Genomic DNA, 22,447 nt, shown 5'->3' on the forward strand with positions numbered 1-22,447 from the left:
CATATCAAATTCAGCTAGCTCTGCCCTATAGCCAAAACCCTTGCGATATGACAAACTCACGCCGAATTCCTGTGACACTAAAGTGGGGGCACCGAGTCGTGATTAATTTGCTCTCGAGAGTGACCGGCCTTTTTGCCTATTCAATCAAGTCTCTTGTTACTGATTTCTTAAAGTCCAAGCTTGTTTCCAGGCCCTTTTGTGGTATTCTCTCCTTAGCCACGTATCCAACACGATGCCATGCCAGCAGCTGATGTCCTGTCAGGATGATGGACGCTAGGGCGTAATTGATATGCACGTTGCCCCCGGGCCGTCCCGTGGCGCTACCAGGCTAATAGTCGGCAGTCGCCTCGTATCCGGCAGATATCGCCCAAAAAGAGACTCTGACCCAGATGCACAGGAAGGAAATTGATGGCGACTCTGAAGGGCCTCACACGTCAATATCACATTGTGTGTGTTCCTTTCGATAAAGTATGGTATGAAAACCATTTGCGGCTAGCCCAACTTCTGTTGCCGATGGCAAATTCCTCGCTGGTTCTCATTTTACGAATTTTTCGAAGACTACAATGTCCCTTGGCTCCGACTTGCCGACAACTATCAATTATACTGATGTTGATGAAACCAGATCCAACCGGGATAGATCGGCATCTGTAAACCCCGAGATCTGTGATGATCCGGCAGAGGCAAATCGTGACCTGGCAGCTTTCAATGGACCGAAGAATTAGGATGACCAACACTGGATGCGCAAGAAGAAATCCCGGGCAACAGCAACTTAAAGCTTCCGAATAGTGTGAAGTACAAGAAACAAGTGGACAGAAGCGACGATTAGTTGTACTCGATGGAGAAGCTCTCAGTGAAAAAGATGACGGAGAGCACCACAGCATACCAGCTGCGAGGTAAACTCAATGAACTATCTGCTTCAAAGATTCATGGAATATTTGCTCAAAATATCAGCGGAGGATTAGTGGCACTGCCTGTGTCTTGCCTAGGCAAGGACTTGCTGTGAACATAAGTACGGAATGTGGAACATGTAGTTTGAAGCTTCTATTGTCACTAGTTAAAAATAATATTTCCTAACGGAAGGCGTGTACAAACCATCCCCAGCAACTGGATTTCCCGACCTGTTAGATCTTTCCATCAGCTCCAGACCCTGTCGCCCAAAAATGGCATTATCCTCATCATAACTGTTAAAGTCCGTTGTCAATATCTTGAATAGCATTGGCACGAGCCACAATTGAAACACCTGTCTCTCTTCAAGTAAAGTCTGTTTTCCTCACATGGGAAGAGGCGATTCTACTTGTCTCTTGCAGGCGCGAAGGTCGCCGTGGTTTGGCCCTTAGATTCCACTCCGAGTTCGGTATCGGTGTACAGTTTCATAGGTGGCTTATATAATGCATCCCCTGATTCATGCCTGGCACATTCATCGAAGGGGATTCAGGCCAGCATACAAACTCGAAATAGGCAACTCGGTGATGAGAGGGGATTGAACCATTCGTGCCACTCGGAATAGAAGCAATTCCGCTCGGAATGCACCCCGCATTCTTGGAAGCTATCCTGGTATCCCATGCGGGGTCATACACCTCACTTGCAGCGGCAAATTTGGGGAACGCGGGGAATTAGCGTTTCTGATAGTTAATGGATCTGTTCCGAGAGGTACGCATCGGAGTGGAATGCCGAGTAAGGATAGTACCGATGAGACCCGATCGCATTACATCTGATGCTCAGGCAGACTGCCTTGAGGCCGGATAAGCACGGCAGAGTGTGCCGCTTCGTATATCATGGCCTCGGTGCTAGTACCTGGCAAAATTGAGTACAGAGCAAAGGGAACCCATCTACTATTTTCGTTCCGTGAACCAAGAGACAACACTACAGCACCATGGCCATCACAACTACCATCTTTTCCTTCAAAAATATGATTTTAAATCATGTTATGCAGTCCAATGCTATAGCCATTTTTCTCATACCCCTCATATACGTCATCATCAACGAGATCATCCGTACGAAAGCTCGGATAGCGAAGCTAGATGGCCCTCGAGGCCTGCCATTAATCGGTAATCTGTGGGACATTCGGGTCAACGCGGCAGAGCAGTATCGTAACTGGGCCAAAAGATTTGGATCTGTCTATCAAATTCAATTAGGGAATGTCCCCGTCGTGGTTGTGAACTCTGCCGCCGCAGCCAAGGCCCTATTTGGGCAGAATGCCCAGGCTCTGAGTTCGCGTCCGGAGTTCTATACTTTCCACAAGGTGAGCGAATACCAAACTTTCCGGCTTGTCCGTTTGAAATTCAAGGAATGTCACTGACAGGAATGGACTAGGTCCTCTCAGATACATCGGGCACAACTATCGGCACATCCCCCTATAGTGATTCTCTAAAGCGTCGCCGCAAGGGCGCTGCTTCGGCCCTGAATCGACCCTCTGTAGCGACCTATGTGCCGCATCTCGATGTAGAATCGCGAGACTTTATCAAGGAGTTGTATGAGTACGGAAAAGCCGGCCAGACTCCTGTCGATCCTATGCCTATGATCCAGCGCTTATCTCTGTCTCTTGCCCTGACTTTAAACTGGGGGATTCGCATGAGCAGCCAAAAAGACGGTCTCTTCAAGGAGATTACTCACGTCGAGGAGGAAATTAGCCGCTTCCGATCAACCACTGGAAATCTTCAGGATTACATTCCTTTGCTCCGCCTGAACCCAATCAACACACACTCAACAAAGGCACGGGATATGCGGAACCGACGCGACGTCTACTTGACTGCTTTAAACAAAGGCCTGGACGATCGTATGGCCAACGGCACGCACAAACCCTGTATTCAGGCCAACGTGATTTTGGACAAGGATGCAAAGCTCAATCAGGCAGAGCTGACCTCTATCAGTCTGACGATGCTGTCGGGAGGACTCGACACCATAACGACCCAGGTAGCTTGGACAATCGCCATGCTGGCCCAGCGACCAGATATTCAAGACAAGGCTGTTGCAGCTATCCGGGAATTCTACAACGAGAAGCAGCCTATGTGCGATGCTGAGGATGACCAACAATGTCGATACATTGTCGCACTTGTGCGTGAGTCGCTGAGGTACTACACTGTCCTTAGACTCGCTCTTCCTCGAGCTTCTGTTCGTGATGTTCCTTACGGACAGACGGTGATTCCTAAGGGATCTGTAATCTTCCTCAACGCATGGGCGTGCAACATGGGTATGTAATCCAATCATCTAACGCTGTTGGTAGTATTCTTCTCGCGAAAAGAGGAAATGGCTAATTCATGATAGATTCCGACGTTTGGACCGATCCCGAAGCTTTTCGTCCCGAGAGATGGATGGAACAGCCGGACGCGCCTCTATTCACGTACGGCGTTGGATACCGCATGTGTGCTGGCTCTCTGCTGGCCAATCGTGAATTGTACCTAGTGTACATGAGGCTCCTCAACAGCTTTGTAATTGAGAAACACGACGACGTGGATCATCATCCGATTTCAGGGAATGCTGATCCCACCTCCCTCGTTGCGATGCCTAGGCCTTACAAAGCGAGGTTTGTGCCACGGGATATTGACACATTGGGCGTTGCTATCAAGACAACAGAATGATGATTGAGTAGCTTCGTCAGAATATCAACGCATGGCTTTAAACTGAGATGATCACAAGAGTGTATGAAGTGGGTAGCTGAATCAAGTTAACGGAAACACAAAGAGGGAGCAAATAACCAGTATATTATTCAGACATCTCCATATTCAAAGTATGTTGACCAACATATTTTACTTTCAACAAATACTGAATCTATTGCAATGCATTTCTGTCTTTCTAAAACTATGTCTAGTTCAAAATTTCAAGTATATAAAACATCCTTCCCAGAGGACTTCTTAAGATACTAAAGCCAAGCAAATCCAATGCATTACTAGCTGGGTAGTTGAATTTAACTAGATATACTTTTCAAACTGCTATGTAGATGATTGATCATCATGTTTACTTTAAAAATTCACTTAAATAAGACCCCAGAAGTGCCGCGAAATTTCTTCCTCTCCCGAAAAGAGAGGTTCATGCTCATTCCCCTCTAGGCATTCCTCCATTCCGTTGGCCCATGCCTCATCGTTCTGGCCAAAAGCATCGAACAAGAACATCAATTCATTGCTGAGCGCGAAGGCGTCTGGAGCAGCCGCGCCAAAATTCGTATTCTGTCTCATTGGTAAGGCTGGAGGCAGGCTGCTAAACCCCGATGCCGTTGCGGCCGGCGGCCCGGACTCTGGCTCTTGGACCACCGCTTCCACGGCGCAAGAAGCTTCAGATGGGTTGTTTTCCACCTGTTTTGTATTGAGGACGCCTCTTCGAATCGCGACATCATCGCTGCGGAGACCCATCCGATGGGCTAGAGGCAGCAGTCCACGTATGCTCTTCCAAAGCCTGCGGCTGGCTGTACCATGCCGGGAGAAGCCCTTGACAAGTCCCACGGTAGCAAGAAAGCTATCTCTGCATGGTTCAGCGAACATTCGGGAACCATGGCATACTGCGAGAAAGATGACGGCCAGGGCGCTAAGAAGAAAATAATTGAAAGCGCTCTGCTGTCGCTCATATATGTCGCTAGTTTCGCTCAGATGAACCAAGACAGATATGCTATCAATAGCTATATCCACGACTAGTCGGGCCTTTTCTATATCAGCATCAATACTAGCGGGGCTAATGACGTGATGCCGGTGTATCAAGGTACGGATATGATTGCCCCGTAGATAAAGCAGGGCACGTAGTCGTTGGATCGCTCGCGGTTGAATTGTTGAGACATTTTCGAGTCGCGGGCGACGTAGTTGTAGATTTGGGGGTATCGAGCTAAGCCAGCTTTGTGCCGTAAAATCAAGGAATGCGACTGTGTCCTTAGGTATAGACTGTGATGGCGCACTGAAAGGAGGTAACGCGTCCCACGCTTTAGAGCACAGTCGGCCGTAACCGATCAAGCAACGGAGGTATTGAAAGTCTTCGGGCTAATAATCGAGTCAGCGGCATGAACTCAGTAATGGAATAATAAGCTGGATGGAATTCGGAAACAAAACATGAGAAAATGGTTTCCTTTTCCAGGGAATTCAATGAGTGGACGGCCAAATAACATACCGGTTCAGGTAAGTTTGGATCAATATCACGGTCGAAAAGGGCGAATGACAGACTCGTCCCAAAACTCCAACGCCGGTCCAGTACGTATACACACCAGAACACACGAACCGCCAAACCGCGGACATTTGGGTCGGGGAAGTTGTCGACGAGACTCAGATTCTGATGCAGACCCATCTCCAAGGCCGCTCGTGCAGCAATTCCAATATTCCTCCAAGCAAGGAGCTCTTCATCCGAGAAGAAGTAGTATATACTCTGCTTTTATGTCAACCTTTTTGAGCCTTAAAAACTGCAGAAGCGGCAAAACCTACGATCATGGCCATAATCTGAATGACTTGAAGATCGGCCTCTGCATCAATAGATAACTGGTAGATGATATGCTTGATAGGCTCGACGAGTTTGTTACTTGCGTGGTTCTTACCATGTGCCTCAACGACCATGCTGATCGCTATGGCAATCTTTGCTAGGATGACGTCCTTGATTCCCACGATACCAGATGAAACAGATGATATAGTATCTCCTGCCGTGACGTACGTACGTATGTCAGATGCTTTCGAGATCAGCTCTCCCGTATCAATAAAAGGATAAACGACTTCGACTTCCTCCTGAAAGACTTCGAGAAGACGCACGAATTCCTCCAAAGGCATAGTGAGGAGTACATCTGTTCCGGGCGCCCACTGAGATGGCTCGGACCGTTCAGGAGTTGGATATCGAGTTGGTGCAAGGTACTCGCTAACCCCAATTGTGACTGGGTCTTGAGCCGAGATTCCCATCCTTGTTAACGATGTCTCGGCAACTTTTAAAGTAAAGGCAGACCTAGTTGGCCCGACAAATTGGGGCTGTTTTGGTTCTTGCTCTCCATGGACAGATGGGTTCTCATGGAGGGATACGAGTTCATGGGAACATGGAGAAGTTGACGCCGCTGGACGAGATTTGTCCGCAGCTAACTTTTCGACAGTGTTTGCTAGAGAAGCCACTTGTCCTCTGAGCATAGAGAGCTCGCTTCTGATATCACTGCTTGATTGACTGAGAAAGAACATTAGTGTCTAGTTCCATTGGACTGGAGATAGCCCTTCACCTGTTTTGCCTTGGTTTTCTCCGTTTTCTGACCCTTTGCGTTGTAACAGCATTGCCCTCCTGTGGAGGCACTGGGCCGAAGAAGCATCGAACGCCACCGGAGGCGCATCGTTGGCATTGATCCTCATCGTTTGATCTGACGCATTTGAGCTTCCTCTTCTTGCATTCAGAGCTGTACCATGTCAGGGCTTGGCGAAACATAGATCGATAAATAATTTGCTCTTACCACGCAGCTGCCGCATATTTCGCACGCTTTGAACGTGCAGGATAACTTGATTCGGCCAGCGATCTCTTGCGTGTTGATGATGCTGCAGCGGGTGATTGTGCCTCGTCGTTGTCGCTTAGGCTATACTCGTCGTCGTCTTTGTCCATTGCTTGGAACGAATGAGATGATGGGGCAGCAGAATACAGCGGTTTGCTCGGCGGGAGGTTGAGCAACGTTAGAGTTCACAAGAAGTATGCTACTAAACATGAGAGGTCAAGAGTCTGGGGAACTGTGGGGGTTTTGTAGGTGCTTCGGCATCCGGCCCCTTGCCCATCTGCTCTCCCCGCACGCCATCCCCGCACGTCCATTACCGCACGGGACACCCACCTAGTTGGTGTTGATTGTCCTTCGACAGTATAATTGCCATCTTGCAACATATTTGACAGGACTACCATGTCCTGCCGAGAAACCGGTTGCAAAATCACTAAACAAACCTACTAAAATGTTACAGTCCTGCCTGGCTTGGTAAACAACCATGCTAAACGGTACGCCAATCTCGTAAAGTATTGCCTGTTGCTCACTAAGTTTAGTTAAACAAAGCTCCTGATATTGCTTTTTGCACGCGCAAACTGCAGCTTCTAACTTGACAGCGCGCACACCCCAGGAGACAACAACAGCAAGCTCTGACCTCGTTCTGTCCAGCCAGTGAAGCTATCCAAAATTTACATTCAATGTATTCATATCATTCAGGTCGGATACGTAAAAAGGGGGGGGGGGGGGCTGCTCATTGTACCGACTGTACCAGACTAGCAACTCGGTGATGGTGTCGAAAATGTGCCCATCCACAGGGTTCCCGGAAACGTACCTCCACGGTCAGTGTTCGGGGTCACGGCCATCTGCGGTCGCCCTGCGATAGTAAACGATGTATACATAAATCTTGTGTATGTCAATTGACACAACGAGTTAGCGATATCATTGCGCACGAGTTAGATACATGTCTACCACGGATACGCTCGTTGAATGACCAGCCATCGCATCGGGCAGGCGTCGCAATACCTGTAGTGTAGAATATATTCCTCATCCGCCTACGCAGCTGCTCTCCCCCTCGTCTCGTAGGGCAGAATCAAAAACACAAAGCCAGCAACTATGAACAGCCCGGCGGATATCCAGATGGGCAAGTCGGTGTCGATCCCAATGTACACGGCGATGATGGGCGCCATCAGCCCGCTCAGGCGGTTGAACAGGGCCACCAGGCCGTTCCCCGAGCCGCGAACCGGCGCGGGGAAGAGCTCGGGCGTGTACGAGTACAGCAGCCCGTAGACCAGGTTCTGGAAGAAGGCGATGGCGCACGTGAAGCCCGTGACGGCGGCGCTCGTCGTGGCGCGCGTGAAGAGGAAGAGGAAGATGCCGGTGCCCAGGCAGGCGAACGTCCCCGTGCCCTTGCGGCCGATGCGCTTCATGTCGACGGTGAAGCCGCCGAGGATCGAGGCCGGGATGCCGCACACGGCCTGGATGGCGTAGTTCCGGTACGTCGTGGACAGGGACGAGTCGCCCTGGCTGGCGCCCTTGCGCTCGAGGTAGATCGGGATGAAGGAGTTGTACAGCGGGAAGGCCATGCCGATGGCGCACCAGAGAAACAACAGGAGCGTCGTGGAAAGTGCGAGACGCCTTGAGGAAAATAGGGTGAGGAGCTTTTCGGGCTTGAAGGTCTCGAGGTTTCTCCGCAAGACGTTGCGGTGGTCCCTGTTGGGCGCGTGAATCGTTGAGTCTGCGGCATCGATACCGAGTTCGGCGTCGATGGCTTCAAAGTGCTCGAGGGTGAGCCAAGTCCTGTCTCCGTTCCTGGCGGCAATCTTTTGGATAACGATGACCGCCTCTCGATCCAAGCCTTTTCCGAGCAGGTATTTGGGCGTTTCATAAACCTGGAAGAGGAGGCGCAAGAGGAACATTACGAGCGTCAAGCCGCCGAACGCCCAGTAAGTGTACCGCCACCCAAAGTTGTCCTCGTACCTACACTGCCCAACTGGCAGGCTAGAAGGGCAGGAGAAGTTGGCGATAAGGGGCCAGGCAATAAGAGCCGCGACCGCCTGGCCAAGCGACCAGAAAGCGGATTGCATGGTTAGCAGGTACTGGTGGGTGGCGGGGATGAACTCGAGGAAGATGGCGCTGTCGACGGGCTGGTTGCCGCCAGTCCCGAGGCCGATCAGCGCGCAGAATGTCGCGATGGCGACGAAGTTTGGGCTGCCTGCGCCCACCAGGCCCGAGACCGCGGCAATTAGAAGCGTGACGTTGAACGCGAGGCGTCGGCCGATGAAGTCGGCAGTCATGGGCCAGACCGAGGAGCCGATGACAAGCCCGACGTACTTGGCGACCGTCAGGAACGCGATCTTCTTCACGGCGAACTCGTTTCTGACCGGGGCGCTGATGATGGTGATGGCCTGCATCCAGAACTGCGTCGCGAAACATGATGAGTGGGCCAAACTACCGAGACACAAACCCCCCTACATCGATGGGAGGGGACATACGTTATCGACAAACCAGCCGAACCCCGTCATGGCAAAAATCTTCCATTGGAAGGAGCCCATCCCTATGTCGATCAGGGCTTGATTCATGATGGCGACCTTCCTCTCATAGACCTCTCCCGTGCCGGTGGGGATAGCTCGGGTGTCGATGCCATGGTAGTCGCGGGCAAAGCTGTCCTCGACATCTCCAACCTTGGTCTGGGTCCTCAGATCATGGGCTGAGGACGAGGCTGTCTGATGTTGGCCTGAAATGGCAGCATCCAAGTCTTTCGGATTAGCGCCCGAAGGTTCCATTCTCGTGGCTAAAATATCAACCCAATCGAGAAAGAGGAGAAGTGGGCGACGAGAAAAGTCACGTTGCTGATTTCTTATGAAGGAGACAACTGCGAGACTGGCAATACGAGACGGCTTTGTTTCGGTCAAAGCTAGAAACGAAAGTTGAATACTAAGCCCAAATCACCGACAAAACTCATTAGATGACCTTGGTTTCTCAGCATAAAATATTCGTTCCATGATGATAAGACCATAGCTGTCGTTGCGATAAACCTAACAAAGGAGGCCCGATTCGGTTGGGGATCAGCACCTGCGACACTTCCCCGCTCTCATATCTGTGTTATCTCGGCCGTTGCCCACGTGAACAGATTACCTCCAACCTTGGCTGCATGCAGTGTTCATGGACCCATGACAACCGATTGGACGGCTAAGAATGTTTCCATTCACTGATGCACGGGAGCAATTATGTTGCTCTTGCGCTGACCTCTTCAATATCTGTACCGGAGTACTTCGGGTGTATCACGAGTCCATTACAAATAAATCGAAGGGCAAAAACATGTTCAAAACTATACCTAGCTGTAGGGTCATAGGTAGGTTGAGCTGGTAATCCCTTTTTCGCTTCAAAACTTGTGCGTTTGGAGAGCTTTAGAACACGTAGTACCACCTTGTGTCAATGTATATTTCACCTAAGATTACTGAGGTATTGTTATCTCTATGACCGAGACTACATGGGAGATTTGAATAAATGCGGCAATCGATAATAAAGATTGGCATTGTAGATGTCTGCTTTAATACGCAGCGTAAGGCTCTGGAATATCATCTTCCTTCGTTGTAACCATGGAGAAGCCCGTTGACAATAACTTGCCCACAGATGTGAGGCGAATAAGAACATCAAGTTCATACACCTGATTGATCAAAACAGCCGTTCGATTCTCTACCCCGACGTTCCCAAAGGCATTTTGGCATTCTTTTCTTCGTCCTTGAGATTCTTGTAGGCAAGCTCGGCGTCCGTAAGTAGGTTGCCCCCCTTTCCGCCGTTGAAGGTGTAGAGGAGGCATCCCACCTGCGTGGTCCCGCCGACCCCGCCGTTGTTGCCTGCAGATATGTTTAGTTGGCCAAGCACAGCAAGCAACGGAAGACGGCAGAAAACCACCCAACTGCCAAGAAAACGAACGAAAGGGCCAAAAGAGACGAGGGGAGGGTTTGTACTCGAAAAAGAGAGTCTCATACAGTTTAGGAAGTTCCCTCTCATTATATTGTAGCAGGTCACTTTGTCCTCGCCCACGGCATTGCCCCTGCCCAGGGGGTGCGCGATGCTCTGCACGTTGGACAGCGTCCTGCAGTCCTCGGCCCACTGGACGAAGAAGTCGTAATTGACCTTGTACAAGTCCTTCCACCGGAAGCGCGACTTGAAGACGACGGGGTAGTTGCCGGCGGCCGGGTCGTGGTGGGTGGTCAGGCTCCGCGTCCCCTGGAACGACTTGCAGAAGCTCTCGACGGCCTCGTGCTGGTCGTGCGGGCTGATGTCGGCGTGGCCCTTGAAGTCCCCTTCGTCGTGGCACTTGACGGGGTGTACAGTCCAGGGCTGCGCCGGCTGGAAGAACTCCGACCGGGGCCCGAGGGCCTGCGCGGCGGGGCTGGCGAGGACCCGGCCGGCGGCGTGGCTTGTTAAGAGGCCGACGACGGCCAGACGGGCGAGCATGTTGCAGAGCATCGATGCCATACTCGATGGGGAGGGCTTGAAACGCTGCGCAATTTAGAAACGAAAAGGTTGGCATGGACGTTTTGTAGGTTTCATTCATCTTAATCTTGTTATATAAACGGCTATTTCTTTCATTGCAGCGCGAATACACGGAAGTTTTGACTCCCGGCCTCGTATAGCAGCTTTGCCTTTGAGCAGTACGTCGACGCAGGCAAGTAAGTGACACTCATTCTTTCAAAAAGGAATCCGTTTCCGGCTGTGTAAGTGGATGGCGAGATAAAGATGTCGGGTGGTGCAGCCTTCTCTCGTCACACCAAACGTTGAAGTTATTCTCTTTGGCTCCCTTGATTGCTTTTTGGAGGCGTTGCATATCGCACGACACCAGCCTAGACATGAATACATTTGCTTCGTCTCGAAGTATGTGATGAAAAGCAGATGTAAGCATTCTGAGTCAGTAAAGCAAGGGGCGCCTCGTGTTGCTGTTCAGGCTCGTTACGAGAGACGGCCAAAGTGAGAGAATGGGATGGGTAGGACGATGAACATTGACAAGTAATGTTCACGATATTGATGCGCACTCTAATGCGCAACCGTCAGCATCATAAGTCACTGCATGGGGAATTGGAACAGGAAAACAGCACAGCTGAGGCCTCCGCATTAAACCTGTCGTTTTTGGTTCAATTCTCATAGAACGCTCCGGATCCCCGCAATCTCGGGGCTCAGGGGGCATGTGTCCCGGGTATGGCTGGCGGAGAGGAGCTGAGTGGCTTCGTGGCCAGCTTCCACATGGTAACTACAAACATTAGGCCCAATCCCCCATCTGGAAACAGGAATGATGCGATTCGGGGGTTCTCCATATTTAGGAGCCCCGACTTTTGAGCCAGACCCGAGGGCACGAACAGCGGAAGCTGCAAGACATCGGCCCGCTCTATGGCGGCTAGGAGGGGCGAGGGCTCCCTCCCCCCGTCCGGGCCTTTTGTTGGGAACTTTCGGTACACCCAGGATGCTAGCAAAACGATGCTGCGGTTACATCAGCCTGGGAAAAGGCACTTCGGATGAAGCGAAGCAAGCCGTGCGGAACGAGGCGGCGCATTTGTTTCCGCCCCCGCGTGTCTCTATGCACCACAGGGTGATCGGATGCGGCGAAACGAGATGCAGAGGCGCATGAGTGCTACTGAAGCAGCAGGCGAACATTGGTCATGCATGGCGCCGTCGATCAAAAGGGGAAGCTGGGTTGTGGTTCGTTGACGTCGCGTATTGGCAGCAATGCATCAATACCTGTTGGCCTTGGCCAAGCAGTCCAAGAGCTTGAAGGCGCAAAAGAAGACAGCCGTATTCCGCGCCCCTGGAATACCGGTATCATCTATCAGACTAAGTCAGGGCAGACGGACTGAAGAAGACGAATTTTTAAAAAATAATAATAATCGGTGATTACGACTTGACTTCCCCGTCTGGCGTCATCGCCCAGAGCTTCGCGTCGGGCTGGCCAAGGCGCGGACGGGATTCTTGCGGGTGAATTGCTGTTTCGGTTGCTTACGGGTTCTTGGCTTCCAATATTTCCAGGAACTTTTTTTTTTTGGGCCTTCTCGGTTGTCTGTCCGTGGGATTCAGATGTCAGATCCGACAGAGATAGAAACCCGGATGGGGCCCCGTAGTGACTGGCAGTGCGGCTGTGCAAGGATCTTGGCTGGCAGGGGAGGAATGATTGTCGATACGGAAGCCAGTGGTCTTCTGGGGACCGATGCCAATTGCCAATGACTGGAACGAGGGAAGATTGGGCAGAGTCGGCTGGATGTTGTGGAGGCGGAGAGGTAGGTCGAGTCGGCTGGTGGGAGGCCGATGATGTTGGCCCGAAGTAGTGGTTCTAGTCTCCTTCCGAGTTGAGGTTAGCAGGTCTTGGGCGGACAAGCGGGGCAGATAGGCAGTGGGATGAACTCATTACGAATAAAGTGTGAAGATGCGGGCTTTTTGTTCGCTGGTGGCGAGTAAGCGGGCGAATGTTGTTGCGTTGGGGGGGGGAAATAGGAAAGTGACTGCTGTAGCGGGACAAGCCGAGCTTATTTCAGTGGGCACCACCCACTGTGCACTGCACCAAGGTCAATACGAGCCCCTGTCGAATGGCGTGTCTTGCGCTGCTCAGTGGCCCAGTGCACTAGCAGTGGCCACCGACAGAGGCGGAAATAAACTCTTTTAACTTTTCGATAGAGTTCGGTCGACGTCGCTTATTTCGACCCGACGTGCCAGCCGCTCGTTGGCCGCCGGGACTTGTCGCAAACAACTGCCGTTTACTGGTGCAATCCTTCGCAAACTGCCCGACATGGACTGCGTTGGACTGGACTGGATGGATGGGCTCAGCGCCACAGTTTCATCGTTCTGGTGGGCTGGTTCCTGTGCAAATACGTTGTCTCAAAAACATTTCAGATGAGGAAAAGGGATGCCTGTTAAGTCGAATCTCGAGATAACCATCTTGTGCGTGCCTGGGGCTGGAAAAGCGAGGCCATGGTTAGTGTGCAGTTGTTTGTATTCGCGTTGGCTGGGGGGCCCCGGGGTCCGGAGCACTTCATCCCAGCTTCAGTCAAGACGGTCCGGCCGACTGTTTGCTTGGCAGGTGTCCATCAAATATCCCATCTCCCCTATCCGACCAATCGTTGCCAATCTGTATCCCTCTTGATTCAGGCACAGCTCCCACCAGGGTCAGCCTTGGCGCCAGTACATCGCATACCAAAGTACCTCCTTTTGGGCGAGCCTCATTGCTCTGCCTCGCCTCTAATCCTGTCTCGAGAGGGGGGAACACCATCACACGCACCGGTTGGCCCGGGGCGCCACGCGGCAACCGTCGTCATTGGGCCTGGAGACGTCGTATTCGAGAAGAGCGGGCTTCGAGAAGGGCCTCCAGGTTCGCCGTAGATCCGGAGAGGAAGCTCGACACTGGACGCCGAGGAGCCAGCAAAAGGAACCATCCCCGCCACACGTAGCACAGGCAGCACTGGACCTGCAGGCCTAGCTTGCGCCCATTCATCCAGCATGTCTTGTCTTGTTGGCTACGGCTGCCTGCGTGGCTAATGCGCGTCGAACGCGTCGATCTGCGCACCGCAAGTGTCACAACACCTGGAGAGACCAAGCAAGTAACCACTCCTCCCACTGGCGACGGCGGGGATGACGACGGCGACGAATATGACGACGACGACAAAAAATACGAATAACAAAGAAGATTTCGTCTGCACGACAAAGCCAAGCGTGTTGAGCACCTCGTGTACATACTTGGTACATCGCCGCCACGAAAAGGCACGGCCCCATGGGAAAAAATAGGAGAGCTCCCGGGTCCCGCTTTCCATGCGCCGTGGCTGAGAAGCTTCCCCGGACCGTTGTCTGCCAAGAGCCTCCTAATCCCGGGACCTTCCCGTTCAGGCCTCTCGCCAAGAGCCTCCAAGACATCTCGAGAGTGCGGTCACCCGTTCAGAATTGCTGTCTAATTATCGCTCAAAGCGTTCGCAGTGGGATGCGACTCTGTCGCCGCCTCTGACTGGTTGGCCCGCCGATATTGTTGAACCGGTCGCCCACTCGCATACGGCAACATGGTCGCCCATGTTCGCTACGCTGCGCTGCTGCCATGATTTGGTCGCATCCGAGCTTCCCTCCGTTGCAACCCACGACGACCTTTGCTCCCCTGCACCCCCAGTGACGCCTCGATCGACGGGATTGAGGTACGAGCAGGCATCCCGACATGTCCACTGCATGCCAATGTTCCTCGATAGCAAGCAATGACTAGCATGCACGGAGTAGGCGGTGCAGCCATTGGGACTTTAGTTGCTCTGGCAGTGTCGACCCGCGCTCTCTGTGCGAGGATATAAACCCAGAGGCACGCCCTCCCTCGACGAGAGATTTCCTTTTGGAGCTCAAGGGACCTCGAACTTCAACTCGACTCCTTCGTTAATCTCTGACCAATCCTCTCCCCACCGGCATCATGGTTCGCGCTTCTTCCTACATCGGCTCCCTTGCCATGCTCGCCGCCTCGGCGGTGGCCAAGGAGATCCAGCCCAACGACGCTATTGCCGCTGAGTTCTACGACTCCGGAAAGGTCCACGAGCAGGTCATCGCCAGCAAGAAGGTAAGGGCGGACCCCATTGATGTATAATATCCCGCGTTTGTACTAACACATCCACCAGGCTGAGTTCGCTCGCCAGAGAGCCGCTGGTGCCTACGAGAGTGAGCAGTGGCCCGAGCTGGGTTACACTCCCTGTGTCAACGGATGGGCCGAGGCCGTCGTTGGCGACCGGAACAACACCTTCAGGTGCCACAACGTAAGTCGCCTAGTCAAATTTTCTCCCCCCCCCCCCCCCCCCCCAAAAAAAAACACGGCTAACACCGCCCTCAGGCCGACCTGTACTCCTTCCTCAGCCACGCTGCTCTTGGCGGCCCCCTTGCTGAGGGTTCTTCCTCTTGGGGTTGGACTTCTGACGATGGTCGCGAATTCGTCGCCATCGGCCAGTACGAGGGCACTGCTTTCGCCGAGATTCTCTCGGACGGTAAGCTCGTCTACCTCGGCCGCCTGCCCCAGTACTCGGCGCCCTCCGAGTGGCGCGAGATCCGCTCCTACAAGCACTACATGGTCATCGGCTCCGAGGCCGTCGGCCACGGCATCCAGATCTTCGACCTGAAGAAGCTGCTGGACATTGACCCGGCCAACCCCGTCGTCTTTGACGCCAAGCTTGACCTGACCAGTCACTTCAACGCCCTCCTGCCCCTGGGCCGTGCTCACAACGTTGTCATCAACGAGGAGCTCAACTACGGTGTCGCCGTCGGTGCCGCCCCCCGCACCGACCCCATCTGCGGTGCCGGTCTCAACTTCTTCGACCTGACGGACCCCGCCAACCCCGTCTCTCTGGGTTGCGCCAAGGACGACGGCTACGTCCACGACGCCCAGTGCCTCGTCTACCGCGGCCCCGACACCCGCTACCAGGGCCGTGACATCTGCTACGGCTACAACGAGGACACCCTCACCATCTACGACGTCACCGACAAGGCCAACGTCACCAACATCATCTCCCGCATCTCGTACGAGGGTGCCTCTTACACCCACCAGGGCTGGGTCCTCGATGTGAACAACCAGGAGTTCCTCGTCCTCGACGACGAGCTCGACGAGGTCCGTGGCAACGGCCCCGGCGGCGACGGCTACCCCGTCACCTTCATCTGGGACATCCGCGACCTTGAGAACCCCAAGCAGACCGGCGAGTTCAAGCACCCCACCAAGGCCATCGACCACAACCAGTACGTCATCGACAACTACATCTACCAGTCCCACTACGGCGCCGGTCTCCGCGTCCTCGACGGCCGCTCCATCCCCACCGACCCCACTGGTGCCGGAGTCTGCGAGGCTGCCTGGTTCGACATCTACCCCGAGGACGACGACTTTGAGGGCGGCGGCTACGTCGGCTTCGTCGGCACCTGGTCCTCGTACGCCTACTTCCCCTCCGGCTATATCTTCATCAACACCATCGAGCGCGGTGCCTTCGTCGTCAAGCTGACCGGCAAGGACTGCCCCAAGGCCCCCGTCTGCAACGCCGACAACTGCCTGCGCTCCTTCCGCGCCACCTCTGTCCCCGGCCGCCTCGAGGAGTCGCAGGCCTTCTGCAAGTCCTTCCTCAGCTCTCCCGTCAAGGACGCCAGCGTCCTCCCCGAGCACGCCGTCAAGAACTGCGCCAAGGAGGACAAGGTCGCCCAGGCTAGCAGCGCCTGTGCCTGCTTGCCCACCGCCACCCCCGCCCCCTAAATGACGGGAAAGGGAATCGACATGATGAAATTTTGGGTAGACGAGAATTCTACACAAAAAGAGAAAAGAAGGAAATGATTAATGCATAAAGCAAACTTTAAAGAATAATTCATAGTACATAGTCAAAATCTCTCGGTTGGGTTGCCCACGATAAATCGTGGCTTCTGAGAGAAAATGCAAGCAACGTTTTTTACGAAGGTTTTGAGAATGGCGGCATTTGATGTCTTAGCCCCTGACGTGACCACCTTTAGCATGAGTGAACTATCCAACCTCAAATGATCAAGAACAGCCGAAAGCGAAATGAGGATGTGGAATCAGAACTACTTGGCGGTTGCAACATTCAAGCTTTGACGTTCGTTTGGGGGCGTCCTGTGAGGAGGGTCAGGGCATATCACATTACTCCCCAAGCACCAACGTTGAAACCTTTACATCCTGTAAATCTTTTACGATATTTAATGGCTACCATAGATTTAAAGCAGTCTTGCCAATTCCCCCAAGGATAGTAGCTGCGTCCTCGTCTTTGCCTACTCCTTTGTAATCATTTAGATCCACTGGTTCGATATCGTACCGACCACCTGAATCCGCATAGGTCATTTCAGCCTCCCGTTGGCTTGTCCCATTCACAAAGCCTACCCTTTCAAAATCAGGAAGATCACCCCCGTTGTCCGGTCGCCCAGTGAGCAGTATGCCAAAGACTTCCCCCCAAGAGAGATCTGCCAACAAAACGCTTAGGTCCGTGTTTTCTGTCAGGGCCTTGTCCAGCTTGTGAGCAGAGCCTAGTGATTCGTCGCTCTCGTCGATACCGCCCTCGTGGACATCGGCGAAAGCAACTGTTTTTGGATGCAACTTCACACCAGGAGGCCACTGGAGCTCATATTTATTCCCGTCCAGCTTCCGCAAGCCGTTCACCTTGATAAGATGACCCAAGATTGAAATAGAAGCGGGGTTTGTCGGTCCAGAAGCAAAAAGTGAGGTTGCCTGGAGGACTGTCATCAAGGGAGCGGTGCTGGACTCAGGGCTCTTCCTCTTCCAGTAATACTGACGTCCGTATTTCTTCCAGGTATAACGGATATCCCCCAGTCACCGATGCCCAAGACCAAGTCGGCAAATGCTTATCTGATTGCCGGTAGCTGGGCCGCCTACCGCTCGCGTACCACAGAAGGTCGGTAGCGAGTGTGTTCCGCCACAATCCAGCCATATACTGATCCCCCGGTCTAAGACTCGCTGATCGGCGGGCCAGGCCGGCAACGGCAGGCAGACGGTCCGTCCTCTTAGTCATATCTAACTTTGAATACTCTTGCACGATATCCCTGCGCCATGCGGCCTCGACACTGTAGAATGACTGGATTGAGCCTTGGTATGCGGCCGTCATGCCAATGGCCGGGGACCCTTTCAAGAGACTGCTTGCGCGGCTCGTCCTGGGCTCGTTGGTGGCGGAGCACTCGCTTGTGCAGGTCGAGCGGCATTCCCACGCCATCTCAGAGGAAGAAAAGTGGAGGGCGCGTGGTGACAGGAGCCTCACTTGGAATGCCCAAGCTCTTGTTGACAGCTTGCTTTGCACCAGAGGAAGGCTATCCCAGCTGTCCGATCCGATTGGCCCATGGATATTTGGGAGGAAAGTCGTGGTAGGAAAGCTGGACGGCCGGGTTGCCCCTTTCGCGCACGTGGATGACGTGGCGGGAACCTTGGGCCGCTTCTCCCGAGGCATGGGCTTCGCACCTGACGGTCACAGTCTTGCGGACTTTCCTCGCTGGCGCACCAAGAAAGCTAGAGAGGCTATTCTCGGCAACGTCAGCGCTGATGGTGAACAACGCTTGCAAATATATCTTATGCATGTGGCCAGCTTGGACCGTCCAATCGTCATTTGAGTCTTGAATGATGCAAACCGAATCGATCCAGAGATACCTATAGCCCATTCTGCGCGTGACTTCCATAGCATCGGCGAAGGTCTGCGGGATCGGCAGCGGTAGCGCCCTGGTGAACTCGTCCAAACGGGAGGTGGTCGTCACTAGTGGCATTCAATCGTTGTAGGCAGAAACAAGACAGCAACACTAGCAGCCAGCTAACCACGTTATCAGTCATGACAGAGAAACTTCACATGCATATATACAAGTACCAATACACTAAGGGATGGGGGCAGCAAGGTTCCGGTACGGTGGATCACAGCAGTAACGGACTTGGTCATTGGCTTCGCTAAGACCTCCACGCAGATAACTCCCTACTCTCTACGGTTATTTGCTTTAATTACACGATGTAGATTTGGTGTATCATAGCATCTTCAGGCCAGTCTCCTCTTAGGTTGTCAATGCAACAATAACCAACGCGACAGTACTCCCCAGTCCTCCCGGTTGGCCGTAACATAAGGCCTTGCCACAGATACGGGTTATTGCGGGTAGTAGCTACCTGCAGACACAATACTGGCATACCCATGCTCTCATCCTCATTGTCAAAAATACCCCGCCCAACCGCCACTCCATTGACATCAAGCCTCTCATACTTCATGTCTGCAAGCTCGGGACCTGAGTATCTGCTATGATTAGCACTCATGGTACGCCCGGAAAGTAAGATAACTCCACGATCTATAGGTCCTGTGAGGTCAAAACCGGCTGGCGTTATGTTAACCTCGGCGATGGTTACTGCCAGTTCCAATTCGGTGAATGCAGGGAAATCGACCCCGCCCCCCAAGGATGCCCAGCTCCAACTGGGAGGAGGCGGATGACGGGAAGCAGGGCGACTCCTAATAGACACCCCAGGCCATTCATGACTACGGTGCCACAGCAGACCAAAACCCAAGTGACTTTTCCACAAACCTGCCACATATTCTTCCCCCGTATGTTCTTCCATAGCCCTCGCAATGTTAGAAAGAGCAGGAAGCCTGTTGTCTTCGACAGTGAAGTTTGTCCGACTGAATGTAGCGACCATTTCGTACCAGTCCTTCATAAAGTCAGAGTACTCTTCATATGATAAACGGAGACGCTTGCCAATGTGCTGGGAATCAAGCGCCTCCACTGGTATTGAATCTTCAGTTAGCTGGGTTTCTCTGCATTCCCATAGAAGCTGGTCGACATCAAAATGAACCACTCTCGGCGAGAGCAACCGCTCTTGCGTGATCCAACCTCGTGTGTGGAGAGGGCTCCCGTGTATATTGGCGAACCCTCTTGGTTGTGGTCGAATAAAAACCGGCAATGCCTTTGAGTTGCTAGAAGTCTGCACCGTACAACGGACTTGGGCATGGCTGGAAGTATCGCGTGCTACAAAACATCCATCTTCAGCGGCCTTGGATGCTGATGCTGCAATATTTAGGTACGCTGAAGCAAAAGTGGTACCCATTATACGGCTCTCGGCCTCCCAGTCTTCCCTAGAGTCTTGGATGATGCAAAGTGCGTCAACCCAGATGTATCGGATTCCTAGTGCCTTCGTGATGAGGACAGCGTCTCGAATTGTTTTAGGCAAATCATTGAGAGAAAATCCGACAGTACAGAAATCGGTTAAATTTTCTGTTGTTGTCTTTAAAAACGGGTGCCTTCCCCAGCAATAACTCAATGTTGTGTATGGTGCTGATTCTCCTCTTGGCATAGCTAGTCTCAGCCGATCCTGACCATCATTGATGATTTCAATCACCCTAGTCGGCAGAGTGCTAGGTCCGGGATAGCATTCCGGGTGATTCTTATTGCAATGCTCAACCCAGTTTCTGAGGAGTCCGAGCTGCTGTTCTGGCTGCTTGATGGCTCTGCCTATGGCAAACTTGTTCAAGTGGGTAATTTCCACGTCATCATCCGCGGTATATAAGCTGAAGTAGCAGTCTCCTTTTGGACTGAAGCGGCCAAATTGAACTTTGACTAAAACCAACCGGCGAAACTGGTAGTCGTCGTCTTGGTGTTGCAGGCCCCGCAGAACTACAGGGGGATCATTCCAATGCAACTCGTCAAATTTTTCCTCGCCGTGAACAAACTTGCTCTTTATCGAATCGTAAAAGAGTTGGCAGAGTTTGCAGAAAGATGCATTGCTTATCAACGAGCCCATAGACTCATGTAAAATGTAATCCACCGCTTCACCATCCTTGTCAATTAGATAACGAAGGTCGAGGCGCCTACACGCACTGCACAAAAGGTGAATGCCAGGAACATCGAGGCTTGCTGGATACGATCGTCCGTGTTTGCTGCTTGGAGTGGAAGAAGATTGTGACATGTTCTCGGAAGCAGTTTCGACGATTGGGCCCAACTCCTTATTGGTCTGTTGCACAGCTGCAAATTTTTCCAAGACAGGATCGGTTCCGGAATAGGATCTCCTTAGTCGAGAAGGCCAGATTAATGGGTAATCTAACTCTTCTGGCTCACTGAACGCCTGCTCATCAACCCATTTTTCATTCCCCACGACTTTTGTCAGAGGAATGTCGTCAAATGAATCTACAGAAGCAGCCCCCGAGCCGGTATCGACCTGGCTACTTTGCTCGGGCGATCCAGTTGAATGCGAGAGCTCTTCCAAAGTATCAAGGTATGATAGAGAGATGAAGGCGAGTGCTTTCAGATGTCCCCCGATGTGTTGGGAAAGCAACTCGTATGGCCTTTCCAAAATGTTGGAGACGATCTCGTCTGGCCGACAATCGCAGAAAGGACAGGTGAAGGATTCCCGAATGCGGAAAGTTCTTCCCCGTCTTGCGCGAGCCAGAAGCTGGGATCTGGTCAGTTCCCCGGAATGTGCCTGGAACAGATGTTGTAGGAAGCTGTCCTTGTCGTCGAAGTCTTGTTGGATATGATCTTGAGCGATTGAAGGGTTTCTTATACACATATCACAATGCCACAGCGTTGTATGCACATTCCAGGCCCATTCCAAAGTGTGTTCTCTCTGCATGTGGTCTTTCCACTCCCTTGAGCTGGCAAAGAACTGGAGTGAAACTTTGCAAGCTTCGGAGATGCACACATATGGCTCGATATCCCGGTCAACGTGAGTTCTGTGGGCACGGTATGTCAGTTCATCTGTTTTCAATGTTGGCGCACCGGGTAATACTTACTTCCACTTCTTTTCTGTTAAACCCTGTATATCCAAGGGCTGGGAACAAAGAGGACACGTTCCAGTGAGTGTTTTATCGGTTGTATGAGGCTTTCGCGGATAATTAAATCCCTCATTCTCACTTGCCCGAACTGAAGAGCCTGAGCTGATATGTGAGCGAGATGACTTGGGTCTTCTCACGATCCGGTCAAAGTCCTCCCTATCCATCCGGGATATATTTGTCTCGGACATTGGTACAGGTTTTCGGTCCGTTGGATAATTTAATCCGGTATTTTGACTGGCTATCACCACTTGAGGTACTTGACTGTTTGCCTCTGCTGTTGGTAGAGGAATTTCAATATCTGCTCGATTTTGCGCTATCTTCATGTTGTGACGCTGTTGATAATAGAGGGATCTTCCTCGAATATGAATTGATCTTCCAACTTGTCTCACAAGACTATCGGCAGCATGTGGGAAACGTCTCTTGACAAAGTGGATATAGCAAAGCCCTTCGATATGGGCGTCCGGATCATTAATCATGACTCGGTTTTGATGACTTCTGGTTGCGGATCGGCGTAATGCAACAGCGAGTGAATGAAGTCGTCCTAGTGCTGCTTTTACAGCATCTAGTCCCAGCAACAGGGGCTGGTCATCACAGAAAAGTTCCGCGCATACAGGTCGGGCCGCAAGTGGCTCAGACTCAATCTGGCTCAACTGGGCTGCATAGAGGTCTGAGGGACGGTCAGCCAGAGTTGGTACCAACCACGAATGATTTTCTTTTTGAGCCTACCATATTTTATGTTCCTCTCAATCATTGCAAGTAACTC

The 22,447-nt window shown here is 52.3% G+C and overlaps 4 protein-coding genes across 4 annotated transcripts; 2 read left to right on the forward strand and 2 right to left on the reverse strand.

Moving 5' to 3' along the window:
* Positions 1 to 1,873: 1,873 nt before the first annotated feature.
* On the forward strand, positions 1,874 to 3,578 carry EsH8_IX_000184 (cytochrome P450; the record flags this gene model as incomplete). The annotated part of the gene is made up of 3 exons (XM_083266520.1): positions 1,874 to 2,242; positions 2,314 to 3,190; positions 3,265 to 3,578. 3 exons carry the CDS (start codon positions 1,874 to 1,876, stop codon positions 3,576 to 3,578), a joined length of 1,560 nt encoding a protein of 519 aa, XP_083130085.1.
* A 3,874-nt stretch (positions 3,579 to 7,452) lies between these two features.
* Positions 7,453 to 9,183, reverse strand: EsH8_IX_000185 (MFS transporter; the record flags this gene model as incomplete). Its single annotated transcript, XM_083266521.1, has 2 exons — positions 7,453 to 8,817; positions 8,893 to 9,183. 2 exons carry the CDS (start codon positions 9,181 to 9,183, stop codon positions 7,453 to 7,455), a joined length of 1,656 nt encoding a protein of 551 aa, XP_083130086.1.
* Positions 9,184 to 10,096: 913 nt separating this feature from the next.
* On the reverse strand, positions 10,097 to 10,876 carry EsH8_IX_000186 (uncharacterized protein; the record flags this gene model as incomplete). Its single annotated transcript, XM_083266522.1, has 2 exons — positions 10,097 to 10,257; positions 10,393 to 10,876. The coding sequence occupies 2 exons, from the start codon at positions 10,874 to 10,876 to the stop codon at positions 10,097 to 10,099; spliced, it is 645 nt and encodes a 214-aa protein (XP_083130087.1).
* Positions 10,877 to 14,825: 3,949 nt separating this feature from the next.
* On the forward strand, positions 14,826 to 16,631 carry EsH8_IX_000187 (uncharacterized protein; the record flags this gene model as incomplete). The annotated part of the gene is made up of 3 exons (XM_083266523.1): positions 14,826 to 14,969; positions 15,028 to 15,162; positions 15,237 to 16,631. The coding sequence occupies 3 exons, from the start codon at positions 14,826 to 14,828 to the stop codon at positions 16,629 to 16,631; spliced, it is 1,674 nt and encodes a 557-aa protein (XP_083130088.1).
* Positions 16,632 to 22,447: the final 5,816 nt, after the last annotated feature.

Source organism: Colletotrichum jinshuiense, chromosome 9 (genome assembly GCF_051148585.1).
Source record: "Colletotrichum jinshuiense chromosome 9, complete sequence".
Classification (NCBI taxonomy): domain Eukaryota; kingdom Fungi; phylum Ascomycota; class Sordariomycetes; order Glomerellales; family Glomerellaceae; genus Colletotrichum; species Colletotrichum jinshuiense.